We start from the raw sequence: 13,811 nt of genomic DNA, 5'->3' as shown, positions 1-13,811 counted from the left end.
TGGTGAATGGGCAGGTGTCATACTTTGGCCACTTGCAGGATGCAGTCACATCTTCCCACCACCTTACCAGAGATGGATTTCATCCTGTCCTTGCCTACCATCCCATGAGCCTCTGCATCCAACACATAATCCTGTACAACTTTCGCCATCTCCAATGGGCCCCTACTACTAAACACATCTTTAGATATCTCCTCCCCCCCACCCCACACATACAGGAATTGCTCACTAATCTCCCTTCCAGCACTTATCCCTGAAAGTGGCCGAAGTGCTACACCTGCCCGTTCAGGACCCCAAGCAGTCCTTCCAGGTGAGGCAACAGTTCACCTACAAATCTGTTGGGGTCACCTCCTTTACATTGGTGAGACCCATCATAAACTAGGGGACCACTTCGTCAAGCACTTACTTCTGCTCCATCTGCCAGAAGTGGAATTCCCCAGTGGCCAACCATTTTATTATCTATTCCCATTCCAACATGCTAGTCCATGCCTTCCTCTTGTGCCGTGATGTGGCCAGTCACAGGGTGAAGCAGCAACATCCTGTATTCAGTCTGGATAGCCTCCAGTCTGACGGCTTGAACATCGATTTCTCCTTCTGGTATTTTTTTCCTCCTCCTCCTGTTCACAACTCTGGCCTCTTGCCCTTCTCACCTGCCTATCACCTCCCACTGATGACCCTCCTCCTTCCCCCCCAATCTTATTATCTTCTTCCTTCCTTTCCAGTCCTGAAGCAGGATCTTGGCCTGAAACATCAACTGTTTATTTTGTGTGTGTTGTTCTGGATTTACAGCATCTACACAATCTCGTTTAGATAACTAACTGTACTGATTTACAGTAATGAGGTTTGCTTTCATGAAATTTGTTTAACTGAGATTGTGATTAGCTTACTTTAAAATATGCAAGACCAAATTTTCACTAATTATAAATCCCAAGATGAACCATGCCGAAGTGCCATCCCAGTGCTGCCTGTCTTTTCATGCTCACTTACACCCATGCTTTATGTAAACTCCTTTTATCATTCAATCTCACTTTTCAAGAAATCCTCAAATACATTCCAAACTTTGAAGTCTTGAGTACTGTTGTCTTTCTGACCTGTTATACGACTTCCTTTTGGCCTGATTCTCCAACTACACAGCCCCATGTCTTTCAGATAGTTACACCAATAACCCTTAAGCACACTGATACATTGCTTAATGCTTCCTCCATTACTATATAAAAATAGTTGTTTCTTGCAATGACAACTACAGAACAAAATATGTTTCAGATTTTTAATATGAATGTAATTCCCATTCATACATCACTGCTTTAAGTACCACTGCAGACAAGATCAACATTACAGATGATTTTAAGATGCATTCATAAATAATTGCAATAAATATACATCAATGACTGTACAGAGCACATTAACACCTGTATGTTGATATGTCTTTAAAAATTAAACTTCATTTGGATGCTCTCAGTAAAATGGAGCAGTTGTAGCAGCAGATTAACATCACCACAACCAGCACATCACTCTTAATAGGGTAGGAACAAAGAGCCAGATCCACACAGGTATCAGTGTAAATTAAGGACAAGGGTAAGTGATTGTTCAAGCAACAATATAATGCACATCTGTCTAAAGAAACAGTTGGACGTGTTGTTGTTTGAACTTCATGAAACTACAGAAAACAATTTCTAATTTAAGCACTGGATTAAGACTAACCTATCAAATGCATTCATGTCATTGTATTTTTATTTTAAAAGTGAAGGGTTAATTACAGGGGCGCAACTCGTACAATAAAAGGTATCGGTAAACAAAAGTTTGTTCTTGTACATTCTATTTATCCCAATCAGTTCAATCTTGTTTCATAGGTGATATTCACCAACCAGTCCGGTAGACACACTCAACCTTTCACAGTACAGGAATCTTATTCCAGAAGTTGCATGTGTACTGTATAATTTGTGAAAACTGAAAAATAAAGTAAAGCACCAACACTTGCTGTGGATCTCTGCGCTCTGTCTGCCAAACAACTATAATTACACAAAATCTTTATTCACTCACTCAGTTATTAAACAGAGCCTTCACTTATATACTTACAGGCCATCTGACCATTGCACAGCAAAAGATGATATGCACTCTACACCCTATAATAGATTACATTACACTATATTGTGTATCCAGAAGCTGTGTGTGTATTCTTCAAGTCTCCTACTATGAGCTTTAAAACAAACATCCTGGACAACAAAGAGCTGGATTAAATCCAGCAACATTTACACGTTCATGGCCCTTGAGACTATTCCTTCTCTTTTGCCATATCCTTGATAGCCAGTAACAAACTGCTTTCCACAAACTCCCCAAGCTTTTGTGACTTCAGCTCTAACTCCATAAAAGTGCTCCTGATTAAACCCAGAATAACTTTAAAGGTAGTTTTAGTTCAAGTTTTATAAGCAATCTTGATAAATATAACATGTTGGTGAGTATTACATCAGAACAAAATCTTTTACTTTGTCAACCCCATTTTCACAGCTCAATTTTTTAAAATATAAAGTAGAATGAGTAACCATTACAAGGAATGATGGGATTATTAGCCAGGGTAGATCTTGATTTGAGGTTCCACACATTCTACATGACACATGGCTCCCACCCCCTTTCATAAACATACTAGGAACCCATAAGGACAAAAAGCTGCAAGAGGTTAATGTTCTACCTTCTGACCCTCATTTGACTATTCATCCCAAGGGCTTCTTGGCTACTGGATCAATTCACAAGTTTACCCAGCAATAATCTATGAACTATATGAATGCAGAATTAAAACACTGTTTCAAGCATCTGAGAATTTAAACCCATAAAATTTGGGGCAGAAAGAACTTAAATATTTTAATATATACAATTGAAGTGTAATTAAACATCACACATGCACTGCTGCACATACAATACACTGCCAAATTGAATGCTAACACCTTTCCTCTTTACAGGTCTTCATTTCAAATATCAGAAAACATTCAGAAATTCAAAGAATTCTAATCCATAACTAAATTTATGATTTCTATGGGATTCTCCATGGAAATGTATTAATGCTGTTTGCTCTACGTCAGATAGCAGTAAATTCACCCAACCAGATTACAAAATGCAATGCTGGTTCCTGTCAATTTTAATATCTCAAAAAAAGGTAATCTGCATAGATAGAGACCGCTAGCTATTTTCACTCTAGGCGATGTGCTTAGGCGATCTCCCCTCTTCCAAATCCCAAACACAATTAAATTGACTGGCTAGGATGAAAGCACTGGGAATGATGAGCAATAATATAAAATCCATGACATCAGTTCAACATCTCCTTAAGCAGCACAGTTGTCAATGTGCCCCTAAAACAAATGGCACTAAGGATACAGTTAACCAAGCTACTGCCAATGAGTGAGTTCTGAAACTTCCATGCATAATTATTAAACAGTACAAAATATTATTTCAAAATGGCCACCAAGTTAGACTTGAGAAGCTTACCATGTCATATAGAATTGGGACAAAAATTCCAGTGTACGCAACTGTGTGGTGAAGATTGCATGTAACTCGGGCTATTTTCAAAGCAAATTTCAAATCAAAGCCACAGCAGGATTATTTCATTTTTCATTAATTGGAGTTCATGCTGTTGCTTTGTAGTGTGAATTTAATAAAAATTCAAAAAAGGCAACTGGACTTGATTTAGGGTTTACAATCCATGCTCCAATCTGCTGTGATGTAAGCCATCTTCAACTGTGCTGAAGGCAGACAACAGGGAAAAAAACCCAAAAGTAATTCTAGGCCACACTCACGCACATCTTAGTCATTTGTTAATGCAACATTGTCCCAGAGAGTAACTATTCAGCCAGCAGGGGATGTAATTTGAAAGCCTAACACAGTTTTAAACAAAAATGGTGAGTTAAAACTACTAACTGTTTCAGCAACTGATCCCTTGATGCAAAATAAAATTTCTGAATAACTGCCACAGCATTACATACTTAAAATCTCATCACCAGGTTCCACTGAATTGATCCATTCCAGGTTGTTCATAAGTAGAAAATAAATAACTTAATAAATTCCCCTGTCCAGCTCTAATCCAAGGCTCTTCGTTCTATTTCAAAACACCTTAAAACCACTGAAAACAGGGAACAGTGCATGAAAATATTTGCAGCCAAGGATGAAGTCAGTGTGACAGAATCCATCAAAATGAGGCAAGGACAGCTGAGAGACTCGATGAAGAAGTTTGGCATGTGCTGACCCAATATACCAAAAGTACACACGCTTTTGGATGGTGGGGAGGGGAAAGGAGAAAAGGGGAGGCAGCCAAGGTCACATGATTCATACATATCCACCTACAACTAAAAGTTTCTTAGATAGGTAGAGGTAAGCCTTCCTGTACACCAATCACAACATATTAACTTTGGAGCATTTCAGTTCTGTTGCATGTGATACATTTGACATTTTAGAAGCCAAACTTAATCCTGAATGTTGGCATCCTCTGTGTAAGTTTCACAAGCAAAAGCAATAACTTTTCTCTCAATTGTGACAGTAGGTAAAATTCTGCTCCAAAGTTAAGATCACAAATATAAAACAGTAATTCTACAATCAACTAATATTCTGTTTGAACACAAGTATTTGTGTTTTAAAGTTACAGTAACATACTCTGTTGTTGTGGTGAAAGCACCATACGCTCTTGGAATAGCTGCTTAACAAGACAGCAACACACCAGTTTTAGTCCATCAATAGAAATGGAAATTTACAAAAAGAAAGTTTGCACCAGAGTGGAAGCATTTTGCTCGAGGCATGTTCAGGATGAACTGCTCCGGACTATGGCTCAGACTCCATCTGTACTTCCACCCCAATTCCTTTATTTCTTTCTTAAAAGCAGGGTTAAGGAGGTTCTCGGGCATCACCATGTGTTGTGAAAGGATGTGGAAACTCTGGGTGCAACCTGCTCAGCCGCTGAGAGGGTCTTCACGGTAGTGGATGGCATAACGGAGTTTTTCCAGCATTATATCGAGTGAGGAATACTGAGGAAGTTTGATCATGAACATACAAGTTTCTACCCTGATGTATCGGGAATCTGGTGAACCTGTGTGTCAATGCGAAAAGAAGGAATAAAACAGTTAAGTTAAAAGACGTAACTGCTAACCAAACTTTCTGATCACATGGTATTTTACTACTGCACAATATATTCAAAGGATTCAAAGTACATTTATTAATGAAGTATGTGTGCAGTGTACAACCCTGAGATTCGCCTTCCCCACAGCCATGAAACAAAGAAAAACCATGGAACCCATTCAACAAAAAAAATCAATCCTGCCCCTCCCTCACGCACAAAAATACTGTGCAAACAGCAACAAAATTGAGCAAAAACACAGAATATAAAACACAAAATTAAAAGGCATGTTTGAGTTTCGCTGTGTTCATTATCTGCAGGCCACCCCATTCAAAAATCACCTAATATAACACACAGGAGCAACCAGAAAACAGAACACTTGATAATGTGAATTAGAATCTAATCTACAAACCGCGTTGAATAAACCTTGTTCCCACACCATCCTCCAATAGGGGAGGGGATGGAAGAGGGAGGAGGAGAAAGTGTAGGGGAGAAAGGAAGAAGGGGGAAAGAGGGAGATCAGTCGAACATAAGTACCTTCCCTTACTGGTTTTTTCATTCATCAGAATGTATGAACCATTGTCAAGGTCTGAACTTAATGTCAATCCCTAATTTCCTTAGTACAAGAGACTTGGCAATGTTGTGGTTGTCTGTAAAATTCATTGTCAGAGGACTGGAGGCCAAGTTATTGGGTATAATTAAAGCACAAATTGATAGGTTCTTGGTTGTTAAGGGGTTTAAAGATTACAAGAAAAGGTGGGAGAATGGGGTTTAATGGAAAAAAAAACAGCCATGGTTGAATGATAGAGCAGAGTCAGTAAGCTGAACGGCCTCATTCTGCTCCAAAAATCTTACGCTTTTATTCCAGGACATCCTCTCTTCACAATACTGGAATATTCTCCTTTAATCACTGCCCCCATGCCTCCCCAATCTTTTTCTTCCCAAACACCAGCAAGTAAGAATATTTAGAATTCATTCTTGCTCATTTTTAGTTCTACCTCTGTCATTCCCATGACATTGTAACCCTATTAGGTTACTGCACTTGTGGAACACACTTAATACTTAATTAACAATACTTAAACACATTTAATACTTAATTAACCATGTTTCAATTTGTCTTACATCTTGTACTCTCTCTGTTTGTCCCTGTGCAAAAAACTGAAGGGTTACAGTTTATGTCTACAGTGCAAAATTAATGAAATTTCCATCAGAATGACATATCAAAACCTTTAGATTACCTGCAGCTCCATCAGGAGGGGCAATCTTCATAGGATATGGTGGAACATGGGCAGTATCTGGACCTCCATCTTTGCATGGACAAGTGAAAGGTATTCGTTCTTGATTACAAGCGAACTTGATGAACTTGCAGAGTTCCTCTTGTGTAAACATTTCCAGTGCTGTCCAGAAGAACTCAATATGCTGATCAGTCTCCATCAGACCCACTTGGTACATGGTGTGAGCCTGAAAAGTGGGAGAGAAGTGAAGGAAAGGATGCATTCATTATCAACGAAGAAAAATCATCACCCCGTCTCTTAAACAGGACAAGTAATTTGTGGTGACTCTAAAAACTAGATCCATGGAGAAAGTAGATACATCACCAAAAATGATGAGACTACCTACAGAGAGGAGATGGAACAGCTCTAAGCCTGGTGCCAGGCAAATAACCTCTTCCTCGATGCCACCAAGTCAAAGGAGACGGTTTTCGACTTCAGTAGAACTCTTACACTCACACTCCTTACATTGGCTGCACAGCATTTCAGGAGAACTCTTACACTCACACTCCTTACATTGGCTGCACAGCATTTCAGGAGAACTCGCACACTCACACTCCTTACATTGGCTGCACAGCATTTCAGGAGAACTCGCACACTCACACTCCTTACATTGGCTGCACAGCATTTCAGGAGAACTCGCACACTCACACTCCTTACATTGGCTGCACAGCATTTCAGGAGAACTCGCACACTCACACTCCTTACATTGGCTGCACAGCATTTCAGGAGAACTCGCACACCCACACTCCTTACATTGGCTGCACAGCATTTCAGGAGAACTCGCACACCCACACTCCTTACATTGGCTGCACAGCATTTCAGGAGAACTCGCACACTCACACTCCTTACATTGGCTGCACAGCATTTCAGGAGAACTCACAGACTCACACTCCTTACATTGGCTGCACAGCATTTCAGGAGAACTCGCACACTCACACTCCTTACATTGGCTGCATAGCACTGTAAACCACCAGTCCTGGGAGTGTACATCTCACACAATCAGGAACACTCACTAACACCTCTACATTCTGAGGAGTCTGAAGAGAGCTGGATCTACACGCATATCATTCTACAGATGTCCAGTTGAGAGCATCCTGACAAGATATTTCGCTGCATGATATGGAAACTGTTCTGCAGCAGAGAGGAAGGCTCCACAATAAGTAGTCAAAACTGTCAAATGCATCACCGACACCAACCTACATGCCATCAAGGGGCTAGTAACATCAAGAAAGATTCCACCCACCCTGCTCATGGACTGTTTGTCCCTCTTCCATCAGGGTGGAGGCTATGAAGCATCCACACCAGTTCCACCAGACTGAAAAACAGTTACTTTCCACAAGCAGTAAGGTTGATCAGCATCTCTTCACACTCCCAACCACCACTACTTCACCATTTCCTGTCAGTCACTTATGTACAGATACCGCTGTACCTAGCAACACTTTAAGGACATACAATGTATATAAACTAACTTATGTATTTATATTTATTGCACTTTTTATATTGTTATTGTGTTCTTATTTTATATTTTTTGTGCTGTATCAGAGCTGGAGTAACAATTATTTTGTTCTTTACACCTGTGTACTGGAAATGACATTAAACAATGCTAAATATTAACATCTGCAAGACACTTACTCCCCCTTTACGATGTGTTTTAAATTCTAAACATTACATTTTATTTGACTATCTAACAATTGCAGCACGGTAGCAAGCAATTAACATAATGCTATGACAGTGCCAGCAATCGAGGTTCAATTCCCGCCGCCGCCTGTAGGCAGTTTGTTTGTTTTCCCCTTGGCCGTGAGGGTTTCTTCCCACATACGGGTCAGGGTTAGTAAGTTGTGGACATGCTATGTTGGTACTGGTAGCCTGGGGTCATGGGCTGCCTCCAGCACACATTTGGATTGCGTTGATTTTTGACCCAAAGACACATTTTACTGTATATTCCAATATTTCAATGTATATATGACAAATAAAGCTAATCTTTAATCTCTAATTAATGTAAATATATTTTCAACTTTTCTTAATATCAGCAATAGCTTGGCACTTAATCAAGTTAGAATTAAACCCCAAAAGGAAGTGTCAGAGCTCAAATTCAAGCATCTGTTAACTGAGATCAGTTGGTTAGTGCAGCAACTGATTTTGGAAAAGGTATCAGGTTCTGCTATCAACACTAAGTTCCAATTTTAAAAAGTAGTTAGGAGCAGAGATAAATACATGTAAAGCTTCAGGAAACAGTGGTCTTCAAGCTAGCATGTGACAGGCTTCACTCAAAACATTCATCAATTGGGAGTCTAGATGTCAGTAACTGGCATGTTCTCCAATTTGATTAATAGGCTGATAAAGTAAAATTAGTGCCAATGAATAGCACTGCTCATCTCTGCACAAAGCAGGGCACTGAACGGTCAACATCACAATTTATTTTGTATATGTGAGACAGGGCTTGGTTAGAATCTGGAATGCACTGGCCGATAGCATAGCACAGGTATCTGCAATCACGGCATAGAAAAGGTAACAGTTTTAAGGGCTTGAAAGGGGCCAGATGGAATTTTAAAAGTTATTTTTCAGTGATTGAGATGCTGTTGTCAAGGCCAACACTTACTATACATTGCTAATTGATCCTGTGACCCAGCTGTTTGAAGAGTTCCTGCTCAACAGCATGGGGCACAAACTCAGCAGGCAGGCCTCCTTCCATGATTCTGTGAACTTATTCAGAGGTGCTTTTCCTCTCATCTCCCTATATCATGCATCATCAGGACTGATAGAACCAACACGTGACCAACAGCTAAAGCTAATGAAGCCTGTGCAGTGCCAGAAGAGTAAACTAGAGGAAATGCATGCTTAAATACTGATTTATCAGTCACCTGGTAACTCAAACTCAATATTAACAGTAAAATTAGAGTCAAGTGAGATAACAATATGAAAATTTAAAAAGCTATAAATGAATAGAACTTTTCAAGGTTATTGCTGAGGAAAGCTCCCTGCCCACCAGTACACTGAGAGAGGACAATTTCTCATGTTGCATCCCTCACAGGCAGACTGGCGTTATATTCTAAACAATGCCACACTGCACGACTCCAAATTCCAAGTACAAATGTTATCGAAAGTGAGATGCCCAAACTCTGCTGTGTGTTGAGGAGAGATTGCTTTCCTGACCTGAGAAGCAACTGACAAATGTTCACACAGTGAGTACCTTCAGAAACTCCAGGTTGATGTAGGGCAGACCACATGTCCTCAGCTCCATCTCTAGGGGTGTTGGCAATGTCAGCAGCTGTAAGGGAATGATGGAGCCAAGCCCAGCCCGCACTGCAGTCATGCAGTGAGTGTTTTCAATTTCCTGCATTCTCAGATTTCGGATCGCAGCAGCATAGGCATCTTTATTTTCCCAGCTGTTCAAATTAAATAAAAATTGGTGAGGAACGGATGATATGCCAATGGATCGACACTCAGCATTTAATAGAAGGAACAACAGTATGAGTTAGGAGAAATACTGATGAGAAAGAATTGGTAGAATCCAAGATTAAAAACAAAGAACGCAAGAAATATTCTGCAGGTCAGGCAGCATCGTTGACCCAAAAAATTATACCCATGTCCCTTCTCACAGACTCAGCCTAATCTGCTGAATATTTCCACCACTGCCTGTTTTCATTTCAGATTTTCAGCATTTTTTGTTTCCTTTTTGAATGGTGGAATCAGTCCTCCACCATTCTTAAACCAAATCTTTTCCTCCTCTGCTTATCCTCTCCTCATGCTCTTAAAGAAGACACTTGATCAGGTTCATATCTACCTAGATTCTAAACATTACTGGGGTTCATCATCATCAATTTATCCTTAACAAAACTAAATTGCGGATTTACAGTATCTGCAGGTTTTAAAAAATATTTTCTAAAAGCGTTTTAAGAAACCAATTCAATACAATAGTGGCCTTCAGGCAAAGATGAACAAAGAGGTTCCAGCTGTGCCTTCCACAACCTCCCACAAAATGTAACACAACAATGTGGCAATGACTACATATTATTTTCAGGATCTGGAGTGAAGAATAAATACTAGAGCAATGGCAAAACTTGTGTGCCTTTCTACAACACCGTTTCAAGCAGTTTTCTATAGGAAGCCAAATGGTAAACACTTAATGACTCAGTTGGTAGCTACTGCCAAGCTGAATTTCTGAAAGGGGACCTGAAATCTCAAAAGTTCTCAATGAGACTGCCACCAACTCTGCAAGCTGATACAGGTTCCCCAAAATGTTTTACAACATGGAATATGATGTAAATGTTACTGCTACTACTAGAAATAAAGTTGTTTGCCAACATCCAAAATGAACTTCTAAGTGAAAGAGGGTGAAAGTAGGAAGCATTTCCACTCTTTCAAAATTGTTTTCTTCTTATGACACTAAATTCAGCCATAATGGATTATATTGTGTGCTTAGTTAATTCTTACTATGCCTTACAAATTTCTCTCATGTTCACCTAGACAATAACAAGGTGGCAAACTATCAAGATACAAACTGTTGTAAGATTCCTGATAAATGATTACTCTACTGTGAGAAAAATACTGCAATTTGTGTCCAGCGAAAAGGCAGAATTCAAAACACCAGGATTAGGAGTTTAAATTAGGCTTTTAATTAGATCTTAGCATTTACTCACACAACAGTGATATCACTGCCTCCAGGACACAGTTCCACTTCCTCGCCTGTCATGGTAATGTAGCTGAACTTACAGCTTGGCTTGTTGGGAGAGTCAGGACTCTCTGTAGTCAAGTGATGTGATGTTACTTCAGCACATAATGCCTCAAGTTCTGTCTCATCATTAACCTGGAATTATAAGAAACATGCAAATGGCATGTCATTATCACACCTCTAAATGAATTATCCCACATCTCCTGCAAACATGCATCAATCTTACACCACATGATCCATACAGGTAAGGAAGATAACCTCAACTCTAAAATCCTGAGCTTTGAATACACAAGAGGTGGTGAGTGTTATGTATTTAAATATTTCAGTAATATTTGAGTAATAAATATACAGTTTGATTAAGCATTTTTTGTTGTTTACGTAATTCATTACAGGTTTTATATAAAAATATGCAAATGACATATGTTATCATGCCACGTCATAAAGGCGTGCCTTACTGAAGTAAAAATGAAGTAGACATGTTTATTCATGGGGTCCCTTGTTTTTCTTTCAATTAGTTTTATGTTTTGGAGTTACAAAACATAACAGTGGTGATGAGTACGTTGTAAAATAAACCCAAGGTGACTACCTACCTGCTGAAGCATGTTTATTTTATTTTCTTTGCAAGGGAAGAGACATATTCAAAGTGAGAAAAATGTTTGAGTTAAAAATAAGGTAGAAAGCAAATGAAATTCACAGATTCGTAAACAGTGAGTACTGGATGATAATAATAAATTTAAAAAAGCAGAAATGGCTAGCTACATTGGAAAGATAGATGTGGTTAATTGCACAACAGATAACTGGATCATCTATCCTGAATGAAGTGAGCAGTATTTTGAAGCAAATTAAATAACCAATGAAAAGCCAGTCAACACATACAAAATGCTGGAAGAACTCAGCAAGCTGGGCAGCAACTATGGGAAAAAAGTACACTGGACGTTTTGGTCTGAGACCCTTCGGCAGGTATGGAGAAAAAAAGATGAGTAGATTTAAAAGGTGGTGAGGGGAGAGAGAAACACGAGGTGATTGATGAAACTGGGAGGGGGAGGGATGAAGTTAAGAGCTGGGTAGTTGATTGGTGAAAGAGATACAGGGCTGGAGAAGGGCAAGTCTGATAGGAGAGGGCAGAGCGCCATGGAAGAAAGTAAATGGCGGAGAAACGCCAGAGGGAGGCAAAGGGCAGGCAAGGCGATGAGGTGAGAGAGGGAAAAGGATGTGAAACCCTGGTTACGATTTTTACTGCTATGCTGTGGGTATTTCATTTTAACAGTTCTGTACGAGCTGCCTGCTCTGCTTTCAACTTATTTGGGTTTCAGCCAAGATAACAGGTTTGTTATTAAACTTAGGAATGTGCTGTCAGCCAGTCAGGATAGTGGAAACTGGGAGAAGGTTCTGGAGAATGTTGGGTTGAAGTTCTTTGTTGGCGGGAGCTGGTCCCTGTTGTACAATGTGCTTTGTGCGGATGAATAACTTCAACAAGGAAGATGCATTACTCCCCTGGGAGACCCGTTTGTTCGAGATGGATTTTGAGCAACATTCGGAAGGTGGTGTGTGCTCTCACTCAGACTGAGAGTCCAACATGAAAGTGACAGACAAATTCAAGATGAGCTCCAACTTAAATGCACACTTGACTGTTTAAGAGTAATGGGCCTTTGGGCGTTCATGTGGTAAAAACAGGAGGGCCAGCATTGTGAGCTGGGATTGGCTGAAACAACAACAACTTGATTGGTCCACCATGCATAACCCTAATACATGCCATATCTCCTGCAAAAGTCAACTGAAAACTAATTAAGTTGATAAATGCAAGATAAGCAGGAGAAATAATAATGGGGGATAAGTAGATGGCTGATGAACTAAATGAGTATCTTAGATAGATAGATAGATAGATATTCATCCCCATGGGGAAATTCAACTTTTTTCCAATGTCCCATACACTTGTTGTAGCAAAACTAATTACATACAATACTTAACTCAGTAAAAAATATGATATGCATCTAAATCACTATCTCAAAAAGCATTAATAATAGCTTTTAAAAAGTTCTTAAGTCCTGGCGGTTGAGTTGTAAAGCCTAATGGCATTGGGGAGTATTGACTGAGTTTTTACTGTGGAAGACACTAGGAGTATGCCATATATTGTATTGTGTGAAGGAAGAGAAGTGGGTGCAGTTACTGTTACACGAAAGAAGGTGCTGAAAAAGCTGAAAGACCTGAAGGTACATAAGTCACCCGGACCAGAGGAACTGTACCCTAGGATTCTGACATTAGAGTATGTGGTGACATTAAAAAAAAAATCTTTCAAAAAAAATCATTGGACTCTGGCATGGTGCCAGAGGACTGGAAAATTGCAAATGTCACTCACTCTTTAAGAAAGGAAGGCAGCAAAAAGGAAATTATAGACCAGTTATCGTGACCTCAGTGGTTGGAAAGATGTTAACAGTCAATCGTTAAGGATGAGGTGATAGAGTACTTGGTGACACAGGGAAAATCCTGCCTGACGAACCTGTTGGAATTCTTTTGAGGAGATTACAAGTAAGATAGATAAAGGGGATGCAGTGGATGTTGTATATTTGGACTTTCAGAAGGCCTTTGACAAGGTGCCACACGTGAGACTGCTTACCAAGTTAAGAGCCCATGGTATTACAGGAAAGTTACTAACATGGCAAGAGCATTGGCTGATCGGTAGGAGGCAGCAAGTGGGAATAAAAGGATCCTTTTCTGGTTGGCAGCCAGTGACTAGTTATGTCCGCAGGGGTTGATGTTGGGACCGCTTCTTTTAGTG

At 39.8% G+C, this 13,811-nt stretch overlaps 1 protein-coding gene across 6 annotated transcripts in view; it reads right to left on the bottom strand.

Annotated features, from left to right (window-relative positions):
* Nucleotides 1-1,250: 1,250 nt before the first annotated feature.
* The window catches only part of LOC140738468 (probable E3 ubiquitin-protein ligase HECTD4), a 318,241-nt gene continuing 305,680 nt past the window's right edge, over nt 1,251-13,811 (bottom strand). For all 6 annotated transcript variants that reach the window (XM_073065772.1, XM_073065777.1, XM_073065774.1 and 3 more), the window contains exons 73-76: nt 11,004-11,170; nt 9,554-9,749; nt 6,328-6,550; nt 1,251-5,062 (exon numbers count right to left, since the gene is read on the bottom strand). In XM_073065772.1, the coding sequence (XP_072921873.1) occupies nt 4,926-5,062; nt 6,328-6,550; nt 9,554-9,749; nt 11,004-11,170 (723 nt within the window). In that variant the 3' untranslated portion in view covers nt 1,251-4,925. The remainder of the gene's footprint in view (nt 5,063-6,327; nt 6,551-9,553; nt 9,750-11,003; nt 11,171-13,811) is intronic.

The sequence above is a fragment of the Hemitrygon akajei genome, chromosome 14, assembly GCF_048418815.1.
Source record: "Hemitrygon akajei chromosome 14, sHemAka1.3, whole genome shotgun sequence".
NCBI classification, from domain to species: Eukaryota; Metazoa; Chordata; class Chondrichthyes; order Myliobatiformes; family Dasyatidae; genus Hemitrygon; species Hemitrygon akajei.
This window is presented reverse-complemented; position numbering and strand designations above follow the sequence as displayed.